The sequence below is a fragment of the Mytilus galloprovincialis genome, chromosome 1, assembly GCF_965363235.1.
Source record: "Mytilus galloprovincialis chromosome 1, xbMytGall1.hap1.1, whole genome shotgun sequence".
NCBI classification, from domain to species: domain Eukaryota; kingdom Metazoa; phylum Mollusca; class Bivalvia; order Mytilida; family Mytilidae; genus Mytilus; species Mytilus galloprovincialis.
The window spans coordinates 129,479,352-129,499,847 of record NC_134838.1 but is presented as its reverse complement, the minus strand read 5'-3'; the positions used below and the strand labels follow the sequence as shown (position 1 = coordinate 129,499,847).

At 34.5% G+C, this 20,496-nt stretch overlaps 1 protein-coding gene across 1 annotated transcript; it reads left to right on the top strand.

The window, feature by feature from the left end:
* The first annotated feature begins 1,213 nt into the window (after nt 1-1,213).
* LOC143066888 (basement membrane-specific heparan sulfate proteoglycan core protein-like) lies at nt 1,214-20,327 on the top strand. The gene is made up of 17 exons (XM_076239746.1): nt 1,214-1,376; nt 2,094-2,399; nt 2,639-2,941; nt 3,208-3,507; nt 4,688-4,993; nt 5,970-6,266; nt 6,823-7,119; nt 7,721-8,017; nt 8,656-8,961; nt 9,628-9,930; nt 11,098-11,400; nt 12,170-12,469; nt 12,785-13,084; nt 14,164-14,460; nt 14,608-14,907; nt 18,459-18,575; nt 20,032-20,327. The coding sequence occupies exons 1-17, from the start codon at nt 1,214-1,216 to the stop codon at nt 20,325-20,327; spliced, it is 4,791 nt and encodes a 1,596-aa protein (XP_076095861.1).
* The last annotated feature ends 169 nt before the right edge of the window (nt 20,328-20,496 follow it).

Here is a 20,496-nt window from a genome sequence, read left to right as displayed (position 1 = left end):
AATAAACAGATAACGCAATTGCCAAAAAAAAAAGAAAAAAACAAACAGCCAAATAAAAAGTACACAAGATACAAAATAGAAAACTTAAGACTAAGCAACACGACACTGGGGGGTGATCTCAGGTGCACCGAAAGATTAAGCAGAGCTTGATCCACATGTGGCACCTGTCGTGTTGTAGAACTAAACACGTAAGAGAGTGTTCAACCCTACCCTTACCCGGCAGTTGTTTACAGACATTTTCAACTGATTTATATACTTTATTTTTATTTGTGCTGTTTGGTGCGGGTAGGTGTTGTGCTGCGTTTGTTTGATGTTGTTTTTCGTCAATGCAAATATCTCTTCATTTCTAATTTTTATATCTTTGCTCAACCAGAAGAGATCCAATAAAACAAATTTGTTTGTTCTTTGATTAGATATACCTACAGTTAGTGTTGGTCAGAATCAGTACTCTGGTAGTTTCGGTCAAACTGTAACAATGGTATGTACAGTACAAGCTAATCCTTCAGAAACCAGTGTTTACTGGAGAAAACTGGTAAACGGGCAAATGATAACTATAGATATGAACAATGTGCGGTATACAGGTTCGACTGTAGGTTCGCCATCACTAACCATCACTGCCTTGGAGTTGTCTGATGAAGGATGCTATCAATGTTATGCTCAAAATAGTGTGGGTACTGGACAAAGTCAACAGGCATTTTTAGATGTGATCGGAGGTTAGTTAATGAATAGATAAAATAGTAAAATAACGCTATATGTAGGAAGATTTGAAGTTCTAAATAAACAGATATTTGACAAAAGAAAGAATTTAAATCAGATATGAACACAAAATTATCTCTATATCAGACAAAAATAGATTACCTTAGCTGTATTTGGCAAACATTTTCAAGTATTTTGATCCTGAATGTGCTGTAACTACAATCTTCATTTTACCTGTTTATTTTTTTTTTTTAATCGAGCATCACTAATGAGTTTTTTGTCGACTAAACGCACGTTTTGGGTTCGAGACTTGCAGTGTCTTTAAACTACGTTGTTTAGACAACACGCAATCATACCTAATCATTTTGTAGATATCCCGATTGTTGAAGTTTTGTCTAACACGTATTCAGTGAATTTTGGAGGAACAATTGTCCTTGGATGTCAAGTTACTGCCAATCCTTTAGCCACTGACGTGTATTGGCAAAAACTTGTGAATGGTGTTCTTATAACAGTTGATATGAGTACAAATAACTTTAACAAGTACAGTGGATCTACAGTACAATCTCCATCTTTGGTTATCATCGATGCTACAGAGGCGGATGAAAGAAACTACGTCTGTTCGGCTACAAACGCAGCAGGAACAGGATCAAGTAGTCAGACTTTTCTCAATGTTGTAGGAAGTAAGTAATGCTTTAACCTCAATTTTGCTTGCAGTTTTTGATAATCCAGGAAAGATATAACATATCTTTCTAAAGCGCAAGGCAGTGCTGATCTTGCAGGAAAATTGGAATCTATCAGACACCCACTCCTTGTTTACCGAATGTCGATTTCATTTAACGAGACAAATGAACACATCTTAATCTTAATTTTATGAGTTAATGCAATTATCATACCAATGCGAGGTTCAATTATCTATTAAACAATGTTTAATCCACAATTTTCTACATAAGAAAATAACTTAACCAAGTCAAAATTATGATATATGTTATCCAGGGACTTTTGATACTTTAGTTATTTTACCTTTTTCTTAAACCTTGTTCGTTGAACGGATTCATATTTAGTCATATTTACGTTTGTGTACTTTTGGATAAACGAGACACTTTCATCTTATTTACTGCCATGTTCATCTACCTGCGTTAATATGCTTAGCTTGATAATGCATGCACTATTGTTGAAACAAGGAACGGTTAATGTTATAGCATTGTAGAATTCTAAATAAAACGTTTCTTAAAGTAAATGTATAACTCTCCTTTAAGATTGCATCCTAAAACTAATTTGTTAAATGTAATTTTTGTGTTCGTATCAATGTAAGGCAAGATATTTTCTCATTAGAGACCTAATCATGGAACGGTAGTTTTACAGCCTTTACTAAATATGTACATAATTATATTTTGTAGATATACCAACAGTAAGTATACCCCGGAATGCGTACAGCGTAGATGTTGGAAGTCAAATTACAATTCCCTGTACTGTGTCAGCCAATCCATCAGAGACAAATATCTACTGGACCGTGACAGTTGGAAACAATGCAGAACAGACAGTCGCCATGACAAATACCCAGAAATATCAAGGATCTTCTATAAACTCCCCGTCACTGATCATTCTCAGTACGACTCAGAGTGACTCTGGCGTTTATAGATGTCATGCAACAAACAATGTTGGTACCGGACAGAGTAATCCGACAACACTTAATATTGTGGGAAGTAAGTATATTACGTCCACTTTACCAATTTCCGTCTTTTTATGCTTTAATTGAGTATATACATAGCAATATGCTTTTTATCAATTACATTAAAATTTGCCAATTTCCAGACAATTGTTTTAAAGAAAATACAATGCCTGATTAAATATTTGTTGTGTTTTATGCACAATGTACAATGATTTTGTCTTCTTCAAATGTGTATGTACTAGTATATGTAATATACCTTGTCTTTTAATACAGCTTTACCAATAGTGACTGTTGCACAAACTAATTACCCTGTTAATTATGGACAGTCTATCCAGCTAGTGTGTACTGTTAGTGCCACTCCATCACACACCCAAGTGTACTGGACTAGAGTACAGAACACACAAGCAGTGACCATTACTACATCAAATACAGCCAAATACAGCGGATCTACCGTCAGTAATCCATCTCTTACTATAAATGTCGTGGACCAAAATGATGAAACATTTTATGTTTGTTATGCAACAAATGCGGTTGGAACTGGACAGAGTCAACGAACCTTTGTAGATGTTTCGGGAAGTATGTATTTAGTTTTATATTTAATGTTTAAACATTAATTTAGATTCATTATATAATCGTCTGTTTGCATTCGTAGCTTTATTCGGAACATTTGAAATTAAAACAAGATACCGGTAGGTAGGTCGACATTGACAGTCAAAACCATGACAAAAGATGAAGATGTAATGTTTCTATACAACACATGAGACCATTATGTTTCAACGTAGGCAGAAAATACAAAATACGCCTAGAAAAAGTCATATTTATATGTGTATTTCCCTTTTCAGGTTTACCTGTTGTGACTGTTCAGTCCAATAGCTACAGTGTACTACTTGGACAGACAGCATCTCTTGTATGTACAATATCCGCTAACCCAAGTGCCACAAGTGTACTCTGGTATAAAGTTATCAATGGTGTACAATCTTCCCTCTCTACCACTGCTGGAAAATATAACACACCAACTGTTAACAGTCCTAATCTTATTATCAACACTGCTGCTCAGAGTGATGATGGCTACTATGTCTGCACAGCAACTAACATTGTCGGTACCGGATCTTCATCTCAGACATATTTGACTGTCACAGGAAGTAAGTGTATTCTGGTGTTATGTGAAGGCGTCAGTTAGCGTACCGATCTTTAAACTTCGTTGATCTATTTGGAAAATCAAGGTAACACACAGAATCGGGAAAAGGACACATTAGATAGCAAGATCAGATGACTACACAGGGAAGTTTACTCACATACATTTCACTTGAAATGGAATTCATATGAGTCTCAAGTCATTTGCACGTGATTGTCACATGAAACTAGCTGATACATTAAAATTAAGTTTAAATCAGTTCATGTGATTTTTGAAAAAAAGGGGTTTTTTTGTGAAGTTCGCATAAAATTCACAATTCTCTTAAGAACATTTTAACGTCAGTTTTATTTTTTGAAGTTCGTCTGAGGTGAACTTTAAGTAGATTTATTTACGTGAATAACATGTGAGCAAACAACTTGTGTATACTGGTATATAAAGATCAAAGAGCATGAAAACCTGTCACTTATATTTTGACACATTGACATATTTCATCGATGTTCCAATTATTGTGGTATCTGTAAATGTATATTGTGTCGAAAACAGTGTTTCATTATTATTGCTTTGCTCGATCAGTTTGTATTTAAAGATCACTGTTGATAATTGAAAGCAATCAAATTACGCCATATTGATAATAGTAGGTTTGAACGAATCAAGCTTAAAGTTGTATGCACTATAAACAAACTCGGGGGGTAAGGCGTTTCCATTACGATGCAATTGTTTAAGAAACTTTATCAAAAATGTATAACCTGCTTGTCAGTGGTTATCGTTGTTTGATGTTCTTCATAATTGTTTCGTTTTTTTATATATAGATTAAACAATTGGTTTTCTTGTTTGAATTGGTTTACACTACTCATGTGTGGCATCCTTTAAAGCTTGCTGTTCGGTGAAAGCCAAGTCTTCCTGCTGACGGCAATACTTTGATCTATAATGGTTTACTCAAACAAATTGTGACACTTTGATGGAAAATTGCATCATTGGCACTCATACCACATCTTGAACTTCATATATGCATTGTCGGTGCTTTAGAAATTAAATGTTTTATTGATACACTTTGCAATTCCTTAAGTAGAAATAACTTATTAAAATATTGTTATTGTATGAAGTAATAAAGCATACAAAATATATAATTTACAGAATTGTATAAACTTTATGTGAGAATTGTTGTAAATATAAAATACCTTTTGCAGATTTACCGTCAGTAACTGTAGCTTTATCAAATTACAACATTAACATTGGTGCGACTGTGACACTTGGTTGTACTGTTGTGGCTTCCCCTTCTGCCACTAATGTATACTGGCAACGTATCGTTACCAATCTACAACAGAGTATTGATACCACTTCCTCCAACTCACGATACAGTGGTTCTACTGTCTCTAATCCGTCACTGGTCATTACTAACGCCCAATCATCGGATGAAGGAAACTATATATGTTATGCTACAAACAGCATTGGAACTGGCAACAGTCAACAGACTTATCTAGACGTCATTGGAAGTAAGTTTTTGTACGGACCGAAATTATTTTGTAGTAATAAATCATATTTCATAAATAACTAACTTTTCCTGTAATATTTTCTATATCGACATCTGCAATCACCAGAAAGGATGATCATTGTAAAATACAATTTTTTTATATTTTTATATCAGTTTCAAATCCTTGTCCTCAACTTGAAAATAAGGTTTTGTATCAATTAAGAGGACAAAGGGCTCATCTTTTTTCTGAATTCTGAATGAAAGTCATTAAGGTGTCTGTCAGGGGTATTACACATGTATTCCCATCGTTTCGTTGGAAGATCCTATTTTGACTGTTAGAAATTCTAGAGTCCATCCTATCTTGAGGTAGGTTTAATGGCCTTCAAAATATTTTTCGATCCCTAACATCATTGAAGAGACATAAATTGTCGAAATATGTGTATGATGTAAAAAATGTAGCACCTCATGTTTTGGTTTACCATTTTTGTAGCTAGTTTATTGTTTTCTACTTAGTATTAAATTAATATACAGATTCATTTTGATACACCTTGTGATCAATTTATTTGACATTCGTCAATGGAAGTCAGCAGGGTTTAAGAACATCAGTTGTTCGACCTTTTAGTCACATGCGTTTTGTTAAAATATATTTTGTCACTCTTTTGGTCTTTAGGAAAATGTTGTTTGTGCTGTATTTAGACCCCTCTACAACGAAATTTGTCGGTATTTTACTATCTTATGGGTTTCTCCGCTTTGAATTTACCTTTGATTTTGATATTTTCGTCATTACCTTTTTCTGTGTTTTTGTTAAAATACAGATTGGGGTCAATTTTCAGACAATGGAAAATGCAGCGCAATTATAGGGAACATATGAAAACTGGTTAAATAGTTTACCCAAAATATTTCCTATACTTGCAACACCTATATATATGCAATAAGCCCTCCCCTCTTTTATATATAAGTGAATACCAACAGAATATTCAAATAAATGACTTTTCCAGATATACCTGTTGTGACAGTGCAAGAAAATGTCTACTCTGTCAACATCGGAAGTAGCATCAATCTTGTGTGCAATATACAAGCCAATCCTAGCCATACTTCAGTCACGTGGCGGAAAATTATCAATGGAGTAACAACAACGGTTACAATATCTGGGAGGTTTTCCGGGGCTACAGTCAACAGTCCAACTCTAACAATAACTAATGCAATTCTAGACGATGAAGGCTACTATATATGTTTTGCGATGAATATTGTTGGAACAGGTCAAAGTTCACAAACATTTTTAGATGTCATTGGAAGTAAGTGGCATGTGCCAAGAATTGAAACATAGACAACTGGAATCTATAATAAAAATAATTATAATAATTATTATAATTACTTCAACAAAGTGTAAGCGTATTATCGTAATCATGTGTAATACCTTACTTTAACTCAAATATATTTATATACATGACAGACACATTGATAACACATTTTCTAAGTTGTCTAAGTTAATATTAATCAAGTGATCTGATAATTGAATATTTTAGTAACATAATAACAATTATAACAATGTCATTAATTTTATTCACTTTTGTCTTGTAAAAATGAATGTATGCACTGTAGTTTGAACAACAAAAGGATCAATAAGAAATATACTTAAAATTGAGAATGGAAATGGGGAATAGGTCAAAGAGACAACAACCCGACCATAAGCACACAACAGCCGATCTGAATATTTAACCAACTTAAATTTTCATAAGCCAAATATGCTTGATCAATAGATCAAACAACTGATTACTACTCAACTAAAATCTTCTCATCCTACACTACCTGTAAAATAAAAGTCATGATTATAAATCGATTATTCTGCAGGTATCCCTACTGTTACAATTGGGTCCAACTACTACTCTGTAAACTACGGAAATACAGCAACAATTGTATGCAATGTTGTTGCAACACCAACAGAAACAAGTATATCTTGGCAAAAAATACAAAATGGTATACCGTCAACAGTAGTTATATCAGGGCGATACCAGGGTGGTACTGTGTCTTCGCCAAATTTGATTATCACTGGTGCGGAGAGTACAGATGAGGCATTCTACATATGTTCTGCTTCTAACAGTTTAGGAACAGGACAAAGTTCTCAGACATACCTCGATGTTCAAGGATGTAAGTATCAGAAAGTAGACAATATCCTATATATCAATATGATACATAGCAATATAGGTTGCAATGCAATCTATCATTACACAATGTTCAAAATGAGGGGCGAGTGATACCAGTAGACATTCAAACTCATTAATAAAAAAGGGAAGAAATATACCAGAGGGACAGTCAAACTCGTAAATCGAAAATAAACTCACAACGCCATGCCAAAAAGGAAAAAGACAAACAAACAAACAATAGTACACATGACACAACATAAAAAACACTAAAACCTAGGGGTGCTCTCAGGTTCTCCGGATGGGTAATAAGCTGACAGCGCCATGGCTAAAATAGAAAAAGACAAACAGACAAATAATAGTACACAAGACGCAACATGTAAAGACAACAACATCCATTACTTTACCACAACATGCAGATTAAAACACACAATATGCTGTTTATTCTCAAGCAACTGATGACCTCTCATCATAAAAGACTACGAAAGACTTTGATCAGAGCAAATTTGAAAAACAAGTAAATGTTATTGTTGATCTACAATATCACTATTTACAGCTGTTTCCTACGTATTGATCAAATTTTGTTCACCAAATTTTACCTTTCACAGCTGTTCCTGTCGTAGAGATATTGTCCAACTATTACTCAGTTCAGATTGGTCTTTCTGTCACGCTCCAATGCACTGTGACAGCTAATCCATCACATACAAGCGTGACATGGAAGAAGATAGTTAACGGACAGGAAACTAATATAGGATCAAACAGTAGATTTTCAGGAGGCAGTACCAATACACCGTCTTTGACCATTTCTAACGCTATTGACACAGACGAAGGGTATTACATATGTACCGCAGCAAATGCAGTGGGAACAGGTCAAAGTTCACAGACATATTTAGACATTACAGGAAGTGAGTGTTTCACATTTGCTTCTTCTCCTTTCCTTTGATGTTTTTCTTTTTTTAAATTTACCATAAGATAAATTATTGGGATCAATTTTTTTTTATACACGTATCTATTATCATAGTATAGATTTATTACAGAAGATTACCACGTGTATATGTTAGTTCAATAGTTACGTGATCTTTTTTTTTAGGTTACAATACACCATTAGATTTTATGGGCGCAGCCATTTTATGAGCATAACATGGTATTCAGAATTAAAAGTATGGCTTATCCTGATTGGTCGATATGTGCGCCCGTTATTTTTTATTTTTAGAGACTTCGTGCACTCTGCTTTATACAAAAGGCAAAATAAAAATTATTCCGTAGCCCTAAAGGCACTGAGATGACTTTTCAATGCTACGACAAGACACCTATTTTTAAGGGCAAAATTGATAGGCATGGGAGATAAGTACAAAATACGCTAAGAAAAGCAACGCGAACCTATATTTTTGGGACCAAAAAAATACTGTCCTAATAACTTTTCTTTGATTCTAGCAAGGTTTCGTTAAAAAAATCAACTTTCTAAAGTCTGTATCTCGAAAAAGGCTACCATTGTCGCCTATGGGGAAATTAATTGTTTATTTCAATCTTTATCCCTGTTCAGGTATATTAACAGTCACTGTACCACAGTCATCCTATAGTGTGAATTATGGTCAGTCAGTACAGTTGGTATGTACTGTTTCCGGAACCCCTGCAGTACGAAATGTGTACTGGCAAAAGATCGCAAATAACGTTCAAACAAATATCAACTCGAACACTAACTTGAACAAATATTCTGGATCCATAACAGGAACCCCGTCTCTGACAATTCTCAATGCTGACATTAATGACGTAGGATTGTACACATGTTACGCTACAAACTCTGTCGGAACTGGACAGAGTCAACAAACTCAGCTTTCTGTAGTTGGCAGTAAGTTTTTCCTAACCTTCAAATGATATGCAAATGACGCATTTTTTTTAAATTGTGTTAATAAAAAGTAAAATCACAAAAATACAGAACTCAGAGGAGAATCCAATCGGAAAGTCCATAAGCACATGGCAAAATCAAATGACAAAACACATCAAAAACGAATGGACAAGAACTGTCATATTCCTGACTTGGTACAGGCATTTTCAAATGTAGAAAATGGTGGAATAAACCTTGTTTTAAAGCGCTAAACCTCTCACTTTGATGACAGTCTCATCAAATTCCGTTATTACCTCTAATAAATGTTTTCACCTCTAATCGATTTTTTATCAGTGATGTATAAAGTTTATCATGAAAACATCAGTGGGACTTATTTTCAATTTCTGTACAATGTATAAATAATCTAGTTAATCAACAAGTTGATATATGGTTTTAGATCTACAAAACCATGGTAAAAAAATACAAAAATACAAACAGTATTCTAAAACCCACTATGTAAAAACTCAATACTGTGCAAAAGGGTTCCCACTATATATCAGAGGTGACCTCATGTGCCCCGAAATTGTTTGCCAATCTTGCTCAGATATGGCATCCGGCGAGTTGTTCATGGTGTGTAAACATAGGTATTTCAATCGGAAATTTTGAATGTACATGTTAAATCTTTTGAAGATGTACCCTCAGTAACAGTCGGACAAGGCTATACTGTTGTTCTTGGAAATTCTATCACATTGACATGTACTATACTTGCTACCCCGTCAGCCACCAGTGTTCAATGGAATAGAATAACAAACAATGTACCCATTGCAATAAATGTAGCCAGCAACCCAACTACATACTCAGGTGCATCTGTCAGTACGCCATCTTTGACAATTTCCAACTCTGTTGAGGGCGATGAAGGATACTATACTTGTCAAGCAACAAACTCTGTCGGAACAGGAACTAGTATCCAGACCTTCTTAAACGTTCAAGGCAGTAAGTAACTAAATATTTTCCACTTGTTTTTTACTGTACAAATAATTTTGTATTACTAATTTACAAGTAAAAATATCGATTTTCTAAAAGCAAAAACTTTGATGAGGATGAGGAGGAGGAAGATCAGCAGCTGGAAGAGGAGAAATCGGAGTATTTTCTTATTACTTTTTATATGATAAACACACGCAAACAAAAAATTTATACCGTGAAGTCTCACTTTTGTATCCAAAACTGCACTTGATAAAATATTGTAACCTTTTGAAAAGTCTTATTTATATCATGTGTTTTTGAAAAACATGGTTGTGGTTTCCCTTACCATATGATTAACTATCCCTTTGCATCACTTAATTAAAGAGAATATCAGTCGTGTATCCTCAATTCCTCTTCAACTCCTAACTCATTATTCAAACATCCTCTTGATCTATACCATATTATATTATTGTTCACTTCCTTTTTTGTTAATTAATCCAAGTCATAATTGTTCTGCGTGTTAATGCAGACACGTTGTATTTGGCCTTTTTGGGTGAACCCATTTTGTATTCGACAAATCTCATAAATAAACCATGGCCATTTCTACAATATATTGTTACTTTCTAACAATTTTCTCAATACTCCTCTTATACGAATTTTTGATTATTTGTTCTTGTCAAAATCATTTTTAGTGTCTATTTTATCAAAGAATGGACTTTCTTATTACTTTATTTAGAGGTTACTTATTTTGTATTTCCAACTTGGCCAAATATTAATTAACGCCCTATCCTTACTATCTTAATCATATAATGCTATTTTGCCCCTTTTACTTGGTTTTCATCCGAATCTAAGTTCTATTACAAAGGATTTCCCTTCGCAAATCACGCTCCTTGCGAAGGGCGTGCATATTATTTGTGAACTATGCTTGCAGCATTTTTAGGTGTTTGTTATTTTGTTCGCTGATAATATTATATTTCTTTGATTTCATCAATACATGATGCCCTTTACATTAGAAACACGATACCTCATTGTCATACGCAAAGCATTCTATTTCGAATTTGGTTTCATTATTTTTTTTGACATTTAAATCACGGTATAAAGCGTTCAAATTGACAAAGGAAAACTTTGAAATCTAAAACATAAGTTATTTCTACTAAGTGATTTATTAATTTTTCATTCATTCATCTACTCTTATAGCAATACCAGTGGTTACCATTCCCCAGTCACAGTATAGTGTTACTGTGGGTTCTTCCGTTACCATGGTTTGTACCGTGTCAGCCAACCCTGCTCATACATCAGTTAATTGGCAAAAAGTTGTCAATGGAGTATCGACAAATATCAATCTCTCTCAGACGAATAAATACTCAGGATCTACTACCTCATCACCATCTTTAACTATTATCAATGCTGTCATTGCCGATCAAGGATATTACACATGTAGTGCCCAGAATAGTGTCGGCACAGGTACCAGTTCACAGACATATCTGGGTGTATCGGGAAGTATGTAAAATGTATCATGAATAGACAGGAAAATATTATGTCAATGCTAGAAGAAACTTTTATATCAAAACATTGGTTTAGCATATTTGAAAACAAATGTTTGTTCTTTTAATCCTACTGAAAATAACGTTTGTTCTTTCGATCCTGATAAAATAATCTCATCATAGATATCAAGTATAACATTTCATATTTGCGCCAGACGCGCGTTTTGTAAACAAAAGACTCATCAGTAACGCTTGAATCAAAAAATGTTAAATAGGCCAATTAATGTACGAAGTTGAAGAGTATCAAGGACCAAAAATTCCTAAAACTGTTGTCAAATACAGCTAAGGCAATCTATTCCTGGGGTAGAAAAGCCTTAGTATTTCAGAAATTCAAAGTTTTGTAAACAGTTAATTTATAAATATGACCATATGAATGATAATTTATGTCAACACAGAAGTGCTGACTACTGGGCTGGTGATACCCACGGGTCATAAAAACGTTTGGTAGTGCGATACAATTAACGTTTGTCTCTTCCTCCAGACACAACCAACCGTTTTTACATTCGATTCAAATACAACCAACTACTATTCCAAACTGATACAATCTATTTGGTTCAATTGGTTCTGACATTACTAAGGTTGTTTCGATTCGAACACGATACAACAACCTTTGTTGTCTGTCAGATCTGACCCAACCAATGTTTGGCCTTTTGATTCCGATACAACCAACGTTTGTCTAATAAATTCTGATACAACTAACAATTGTCACTTTTAATCTGTTTTAGGTGTTCCTGTAGTTACAGTACTATCAAACAGTTACTCTATCAATGTCGGTAACGCCATCACACTACAGTGTACTGTAAGTGCTAATCCAACAGCTACGAGTGTCACATGGCAGCGATACATCAATAATGTAGCAACAAATATTGACATGTCTATCGTTCGTTACAGCGGAAGTTCAGTTGGTTCACCATCTTTGATCATAAGTAATACTGTCATATCAGATGAGGGGTTTTATATCTGTACAGCTTCTAACAGTGTTGGATCTGGACAAAGTCAACAAACGTTTTTAGATGTCACTGGAAGTAAGTGAAACAAATTATGAATACGTATTTTGTCTATAGTCTAGAAAAATAATTCGTAATTCTGTTTTGGATCGACGATTCATTTGTCTATAAGGTTTAGCTTACTATAAAACCAGATTAAATCTACCATTGTTTATCTTTAGAAATTCCTGAGGAATATGACAGTTGTTTGTTTGAGATTTTGTGTTTTCAATTTTTTATAGGACTTTAAGCTTTGAATTTCCTTTTGCGTTCGGTATTGTTGTTATTGGACTTTTTAAAAGGTTAAATTATAAAATGCAAATTTATAAAAAGAACATGCATTGTTTTTGTCAGGTATTCCGACAGTCACTGTTCCACAATCTACATACAGAGTCAACAGAGGGTCATCGGTCACTTTACAATGTACATATACATCAAACCCAGTAGCTACTAGTGTTATTTGGGAAAGGACTGTAGCCAATCAGGTCACAATTATATCTACAGCCATCAGTAAATATGATGGTTCCACCACACAGTCAGCATCTTTAATAATAAATACCGCTGACGAATCCGACGAGGCAAATTATGTTTGTAAAGTTACCAACAGTATCGGAACGGGAATCAGCTCTTCTATATTCCTTGATGTTTTGGGCAGTAAGTGTATATTCAATATGAAATAACATCAATAACAGCTCTTCTATGTTCCTTGATGTTTAAGACAGAAAATGTAATATTAAATGACTATATACAATCAAACCTGTCTTCAGAGAAAACTCAAAGGAGAAGGCTAAAGTGGTCTCTTAATACAGGTGGTCATATAAAACAGGTTCCACAATTTCAAAAGAATGAAGCATTTATGTACATTATAACTTTTGAACGTACTTGATTAGGTGTAAGAGTACAATACTTTATTGGTCTCGTATGTATATTCACAATGACTAATTATGAGAACTTTTCATTGTGTAATTAAATCATTTTCCTTGCCTTTTTGTTTTCTTTTAATTTGTTCATACATCAAAAGACAGGGTCTTTGGTATGGCTATTTTTAGTCTAACTCCTGTAAAAAATTGGAATCTTTTGGTTGCAACACAGATTGATCCTGGGTGGTGGCCAAGGTGTTTTTAAAGCTTTTAGGTCAAAAATTGCACAGAATCATATGTTAACAAAATGTCAAAAACGGGCTTACTTTGTAGAATATTATTTATCAGTACTTTTATGAAGAGAACGGATGTATTAAGCATTAAGACTTTTGAAGCAGTCCTATTTACGGACCAAATTGTGACCTTCCTTGTGTTATATGATGAAGTTGATATTTAAGGCCATTTTGTGCCGTAAGTGAACCTTGTCTTTTTCCCAAAGAATGCATGTTATAAATTATGTCAGAACTAAAGCAATGGTTCTTAGCTGATGACATCCTTGTCCTTGAGAACTGATAGTCTACCAGCAGTGGGTTTTTTCAGTTAAAAACTGTCCAATTTAAATATTTGAAGACATGGATGTAGAAATAAACGCGACCTTTTTTTATGTTTTCAGCTGGATTTTCATTCTCATTCTCAGATTCTGATCTGATAGTGTTTCGAACGAATTAGACTCGTAGAATGAGCTTTTTGACTTATTGATCCATCTAAAGTTAACTTTGACCGAGGGAGTCAGATTCTTAGTTTATCGATAAAGGTATAAGATAGAACCTTAATTTGGACTAATCAACATTAAAATTTGTATGCTTTCTTCAGACGTTCCAGTTGTGACAACGCCTACCTCAGCATATACTGTCAATGTTGGTGATTCTGTAACCATGACATGTATCGTAACAGCTAATCCACAACACACCTCCGTTTACTGGCAGTATATATCTGGTGGCTCATCGACCAATATGAACATTGCAGGACGAATTAGTGGGTCATCAGTCAGCTCGCCTTCCCTAACATTATCTAATGCACAGTTATCGGACCAGGGAACATATGTTTGCTATGCTACCAATAATGTAGGAACGGGACAGAGTTCCCAAGTTGTTCTAGCTGTAACTGGCAGTAAGTGTATTTAACATACCATCAATTTCAATTGATTGTAGTCATAAATATATGTTTAAATTACATTTCAAGGAGATGAGATATATTCTACTTGTAGTTTGTTTAGCATTACAGCAAAATCATCTTGTTTTATGTATATTCTATCAGGTGTTCCTAGTGTGAGTCTAACAAGAACATTTTTTACTGGTGAATATGGAGACACAATTACACTTGGTTGTACTGTATCTGCTAATCCCAGTGCTACCTCAGTTTACTGGCAGAAAGTTACGGGTAGTATAACTTCTACTGTAGACATGTCTAGTGCCAGATATACTGGATCATCCGTCAGTACACCATCCCTAACCATAACTAACCTCAATAGTAACGATACTGGGAATTATATATGTCTAGCAGCTAATTCTGTTGGTACTGGTCAGAGTTTACAAGGACAACTAACGGTTATTGGAAGTAGGTTTATATTCGAAAAATTAAAAACATTGTTTTGGTTTTGGTATCAAATACTACCATATTTATCGAACTAAACAATATAATTGAAAATCATATCAGCAAATAAGTATTCTTAAGATAAAGTATTAGTTGTTTCATATGATACGAGGAAAACTTTGTTTTTTTCCAATGTGCTCGACTACATGTATAATGTATTATGCATGAACATTATTAAATACATGTAACAAAAAAGCGAAGTGGTTTGGGTGCCAACATATACAAATATATCAATGTATCAGCAGCTATAGGTCACAGTACGGTCGTTCACAATAATCAGTCGTGATAAAAAGTAAAATCACAAAAATATCGAACCCAGAGGAAAATCAACTCGGAAAGTCCATAATCACATGGCAAAATCAAATAACAAAACGCATCAAAAACGAATGGACAAGAACTGTCATATTCCTGACTTGGTACAGGCATTTTCAAATGTAGTAAATGGTGGATTGAACCTGGTTCTATAGCGCTAACCCTCTCACTTCAATTATAACGTATAGTTTGGTGTGCAAAAAGATCATTATATCAGCAGTTATAGGTCAAGTTACGGTCGGCAAGGATTATACGTGTTTCTCGTTTCTCGTTTTTATATAGATTAGAACGTTGGTTTTCCCGTTTGTATGGTTTTACATGACTAATTTTTGAGGCCCTTTTAGCTAGCTGTTCGGTGTGAGCCAAGGCTCCGTGTTGAAGGCCGTACCTTGACCTATAATGGTTTACTTTTATAAATTGTTATTTGGGTGGAGAGTTGTCTCATTGGCACTCATACCACATCTTCCAATATCTATTTGCTTTATTCTCTGAATCTATTTTATTTTAGACCTCCCTGTAGTAACAGTAGGGCAATCAACTTACACGACAAACATTGGAAATACCATAACACTAGCGTGTGTAGTGTCGGCAAACCCTGCACACACTGCTGTTTACTGGACACAACATAGCAGCAATGGCAACACAGTAACTCTTAACCCTGCTTCCTCTACCAAATATTCCGGATCAACTATACAGTCACCGTCATTGACTATTAATAATGTAGACTTCTCTGATGAAGGCAATTATATATGTCATGCAACTAATGCTGTTGGTACAGGTCAAAGCTCACAGACGTTCTTAGATGTTACCGGAAGTAAGTATATGAAGGTGTAAATCAGCTGGGATATAAAATAATACCATGAAGGTTAAGTCAAATACAGATATAAATGAATAATATAGCTTCACAAACATGATATAGTAATGGTTACTGCCCATGTACTTGCTAATTACGATCTTAGATGTTACCGGAAGTAAGTATACAAATGTACTGATATGGCTGGAACATCAACTAAGATCAAAGAACATAAGCCCAAGTGCACGATTAATTAAATGAGCAATATGACTAATGGATCGAAATGACTACATTTTGTTTTGCGTATTTTGTAAGACTACACAAGGATATTCAGTTGAAATAAAACCAACTATAAGCAACATGAATGCTTCTGTATACAGATTTAATCATAACAGATTAATCATTTTCTTTTGACAATGTAGCATTCATGAGTAAGATGACAACCGCGTAAATATTTTAAGATTATCAATCGGTTGATTTAAATACAATTTTCAGAAAACCTGTTTATTTGATAAGAATGTATAAATATGTAATATGTTCTAATAAATAGATATCCCAACTGTCACGGCGTCAATCATCGGCTCTGTTAAAGTGGCAAATCCTGTGACAATTACATGTACAGTAATAGCAACCCCAGCAGCTACACAGATAGTCTGGCAGATATTTGTAAATAATGCCGCCACAACTATTGACACAAGTAGTATTAGATACAGCGGTGGAACGACATCTATTCCGTCTCTAACTATCAACATTGTCCAGGCAGATGATCAAGGACTGTACTTTTGTCAAGCTTCAAACGTCGTGGGAACAGGAACTAGTAATAATGTCTACCTAACTGTTACTGGAGGTAAATTTTATCATCTTATTTTGATCATTTCAATAGCACTAGTTCTGTAGTTCGAGAAAACACTATCATCTATAATACTAAAATAACGAGATCCAATTTGTCAGCCGTGATGGGGTAAAAGTGACAAATCAAAGAATTCAACTTTATATATAGCTTATATAGGACAATGGTGTAGATTACAAATTACACCACTCCAGACTCTTTTGTTTTCCACATAATTAACATTGCCAATAATTAACAAGTTCCTGGTCGAAGCCGATACCGATACCAATAGTACATTCGCCTGTTACCTATTACCTTATCTGTACGTTCCGCATCTGACAGGAGCACCAAACGGGTCATAATCACAGGGTTGACACTACTTAATTCAAGCATTGTCAAATTGTTCCCTATTGTAGTATTTTAATCAGCAAGACTGTCTAAGATAACAATACGAATACTAAAAATCTGGATTTGAAATAAGGCGCATAGGTACAGTTTTCAACTTGTTAGCGGGCATGACTCAAAGAATTCAACTTTATTTATAACTAATATAGGACAATGCTGTTGATTAAAAAATACTCCATTCCAGGACCTTTTGTTTTCCAAATAATTATTATTACCAATAATTGATAAGTTCCAGGTCTACGGGTTCAAACAGAAAGATTTGAAAGCAGAGAAAACTGTATATCTTATAATCGGCATGAATTTATCAGATGAATATACCAATACTAAAATAAGGCTTACGCATAGTTATATACTTTAATTCAGTCTTGGACCCGCGATATCACGAGTGTGTATAATATAATATTCAGTTTAGGCCATGTGAAAATGACAATAAATAAATTTTATTCCGTACTTGATAAGGCAAACAAATTTCAATATATCAATAATTTGCATGTAGTTGTTCTTCGATAACTGCTTCAAGAAAAATATTTGGTTTTATAATAATTATCGACTCAATAGAGTTTTTAGTGAGTTACTTTTTACAGGTAAATCCACAGTTGGGATGTCGTAACTAGGTAGTGAATCACCTTGTTAACATTCTGAAATGCATACTCTCTATTCTTTATATTCTAACATCCAATCATTCTCTATTCTTTTTATTTCTACTTTTGTCTTTTCTGTATATTTTTATTCTGCACGTTTTGTCCATTATTGATTATTCTCTCTTCTGAAAACCATATTCAAACTCACATAACATAAAAAATAAAGCACCATCTACCTGAGAACTCCATTTTCATGCATTATCAATGATTTTGGAGTACACGTATGACGTCATGTTTAAAAGGAATGAATTCAGATAGTCTAATTTGTGATAAGTTTGGTAATTTTTTTAAAGCTCTTATGAGAATTTTTTTTTTTGTTATGCTTAAGAATAAGAAAACATCTATGTGTGGTTTTTTTTTAATATCAAATTGCAGACAGCGAAATCGACATAGTATTTGCACATAGGTTGCGATACATGTGGATTTAGGTTGAAGGTAAAATGCAACATCTATTATAAAGTAAATTGTGCGCTATTAATTATAAAGAGAAAGAAGCACGTCATATTAACTTTGTAAACTGTATGTTTATTTTTAGATGGAGCTACATCCATTGCTATTAGACCCAGTCCAATAACTGTAAATGAAGGCCAGACTATAACAGCTACATGTACAGCCCAAGGCAGTCCAACGATACAATACACCTGGTTTAAGGGTAATTCCAATACACAGTTGTCCATAGGTTCTGTTCTTCAGATCCCATCCTCGACACGGACTGATGTTGGAACGTACCTATGTAGAGCTTCCAACACCTATGGTAATTCTGACGCAAAAGTTACAGTAGAGGTTCAGTGTAAGTATCCTTTAAGTATGATTCAAGACATAGGCAATTTATGGAATCATGTTTTTCACCAAACGATATCGGCAATTGCACACGCCTTTATGACGGCATTTAATAGATAGAAGGCGCGCCTGTATCCCTGCTCTATTAAAGTTTCAATCTGCAGGGTAGTTTATAAAAATAGTGTTTGCTCAATAAGCACGTAATCTTTATTCCCGTATCACTCAAGAGACGGTCACCAACTTATAAGATTTCAATTTTCCAAACATTTTGTTCAATCTTTTCCCCTGTTCGCACCACAGGTGTTGAAAATGACTATGCATACATGTTAGTCACATGATACATTCAACTAACTACCGTATCCCGGGACTGACCTATACATTTCAATTGTTTCCTGTAATTTGTTAATACTTCAGTTTTATCATGTGCATCTTTTGTATAGTAATTTACTGTTTGCAAAAGTATAAATTATTCTAAATAATAGGGATGTTCTGGTTACTACATGTAACAGAAAACCCTGGCCGTTTTTGGCACAACTTTTTTGATCTTTTGGTCCTCGATGCTATTCGACTTTGTGCTTGTTTCGGCTTTCAAACTGTTGTATCTGGGCGTCACTAGTAGATCTTGTGTGGACAAAATGCACTTCTGGCGTATTAAAATTTTGAACTTGTTGCCTTTTGTTGGCTGTTGTTCGTGTGTTTCTTTGTCAATTGTGTTCTACAATTTATTTATATTGTAGTCATGTGGTGTTGAGTTGTCATTTTAATGTTATATTTCACATGGCTATAAAGAGGAAGGTTTGGCATGCCCCAAAACCAGGTAACCCACCATTTTTCCTTTAAAAATGTCCTGTACCAAGTCAGGAATATGGCCATTGTTGTATTATAGTTCGTTTCTGTGTGTGCTACATTTTAATGTTGCGTCGTTTGTTTTCTCTTGTTTTTTAGTGTAAATTCACATTGCGATAAGACGTGTCACGGTACTTGTCTATCCCAAATTCATGTATTTGGTTTTGATGTTATGTTTGTTATTCTCGTGGGATTTTGTCTGATGCTTAGTCCGTTTCTGTGTGTGTTACATTGTGGTGTTGTGTCGTTGTTCTTCTCTTGTGTTTAATGCGTTTCCCTCGGTTTTGGTTTGTTACCCCGATTTTGTTTTTTTTGTCCATGGATTTATGAGTTTGAACAGCGGTATACTACTGTTGTCTTTTTTATCTATACATTTCCAATTATAAAACGCACATTAGATTAAACATGTAAAGAAGTACTCGTAGATGTGTACTTAGTGAATTATTTGTTGTGTTGATGTATAAATATATTTGTATCCACAGATATACCAGATGTAACTATCACACAGCCGTCTCAAGGCAGTGGCGGACAGGCTATCACAATACAGTGCTCCTACGTTTCTAACCCAGGAGCTACTAATGTTATATGGAGCAAAGGAAACCAAGGCATTACTGTTGATGGTAGCAAATACGTCGGTGGTACCTTGTCCAATCCTAGTCTTACTATCACTAACCTAGCTGCTTCAGATCAAGGTTCATACAGATGTTCTGTAGTGAATTCCGTGGGACAAGGAGATTCATCATCTGTCACTCTTTCGGTTGATACATCAAGTAAGTGACATGCGTCATAATAGTAATTAGTTATAGAATATCTTATGTTTAATTGCCTGTCATCATCTTTATGAGAAAGCTATTCAGACAAACACATTTGTATGGATAGTTTAAATTTGTTTATCGATGGTTGAAGATACTACTGATCATGGACTGTTTTCAACTTAAAGTACCATC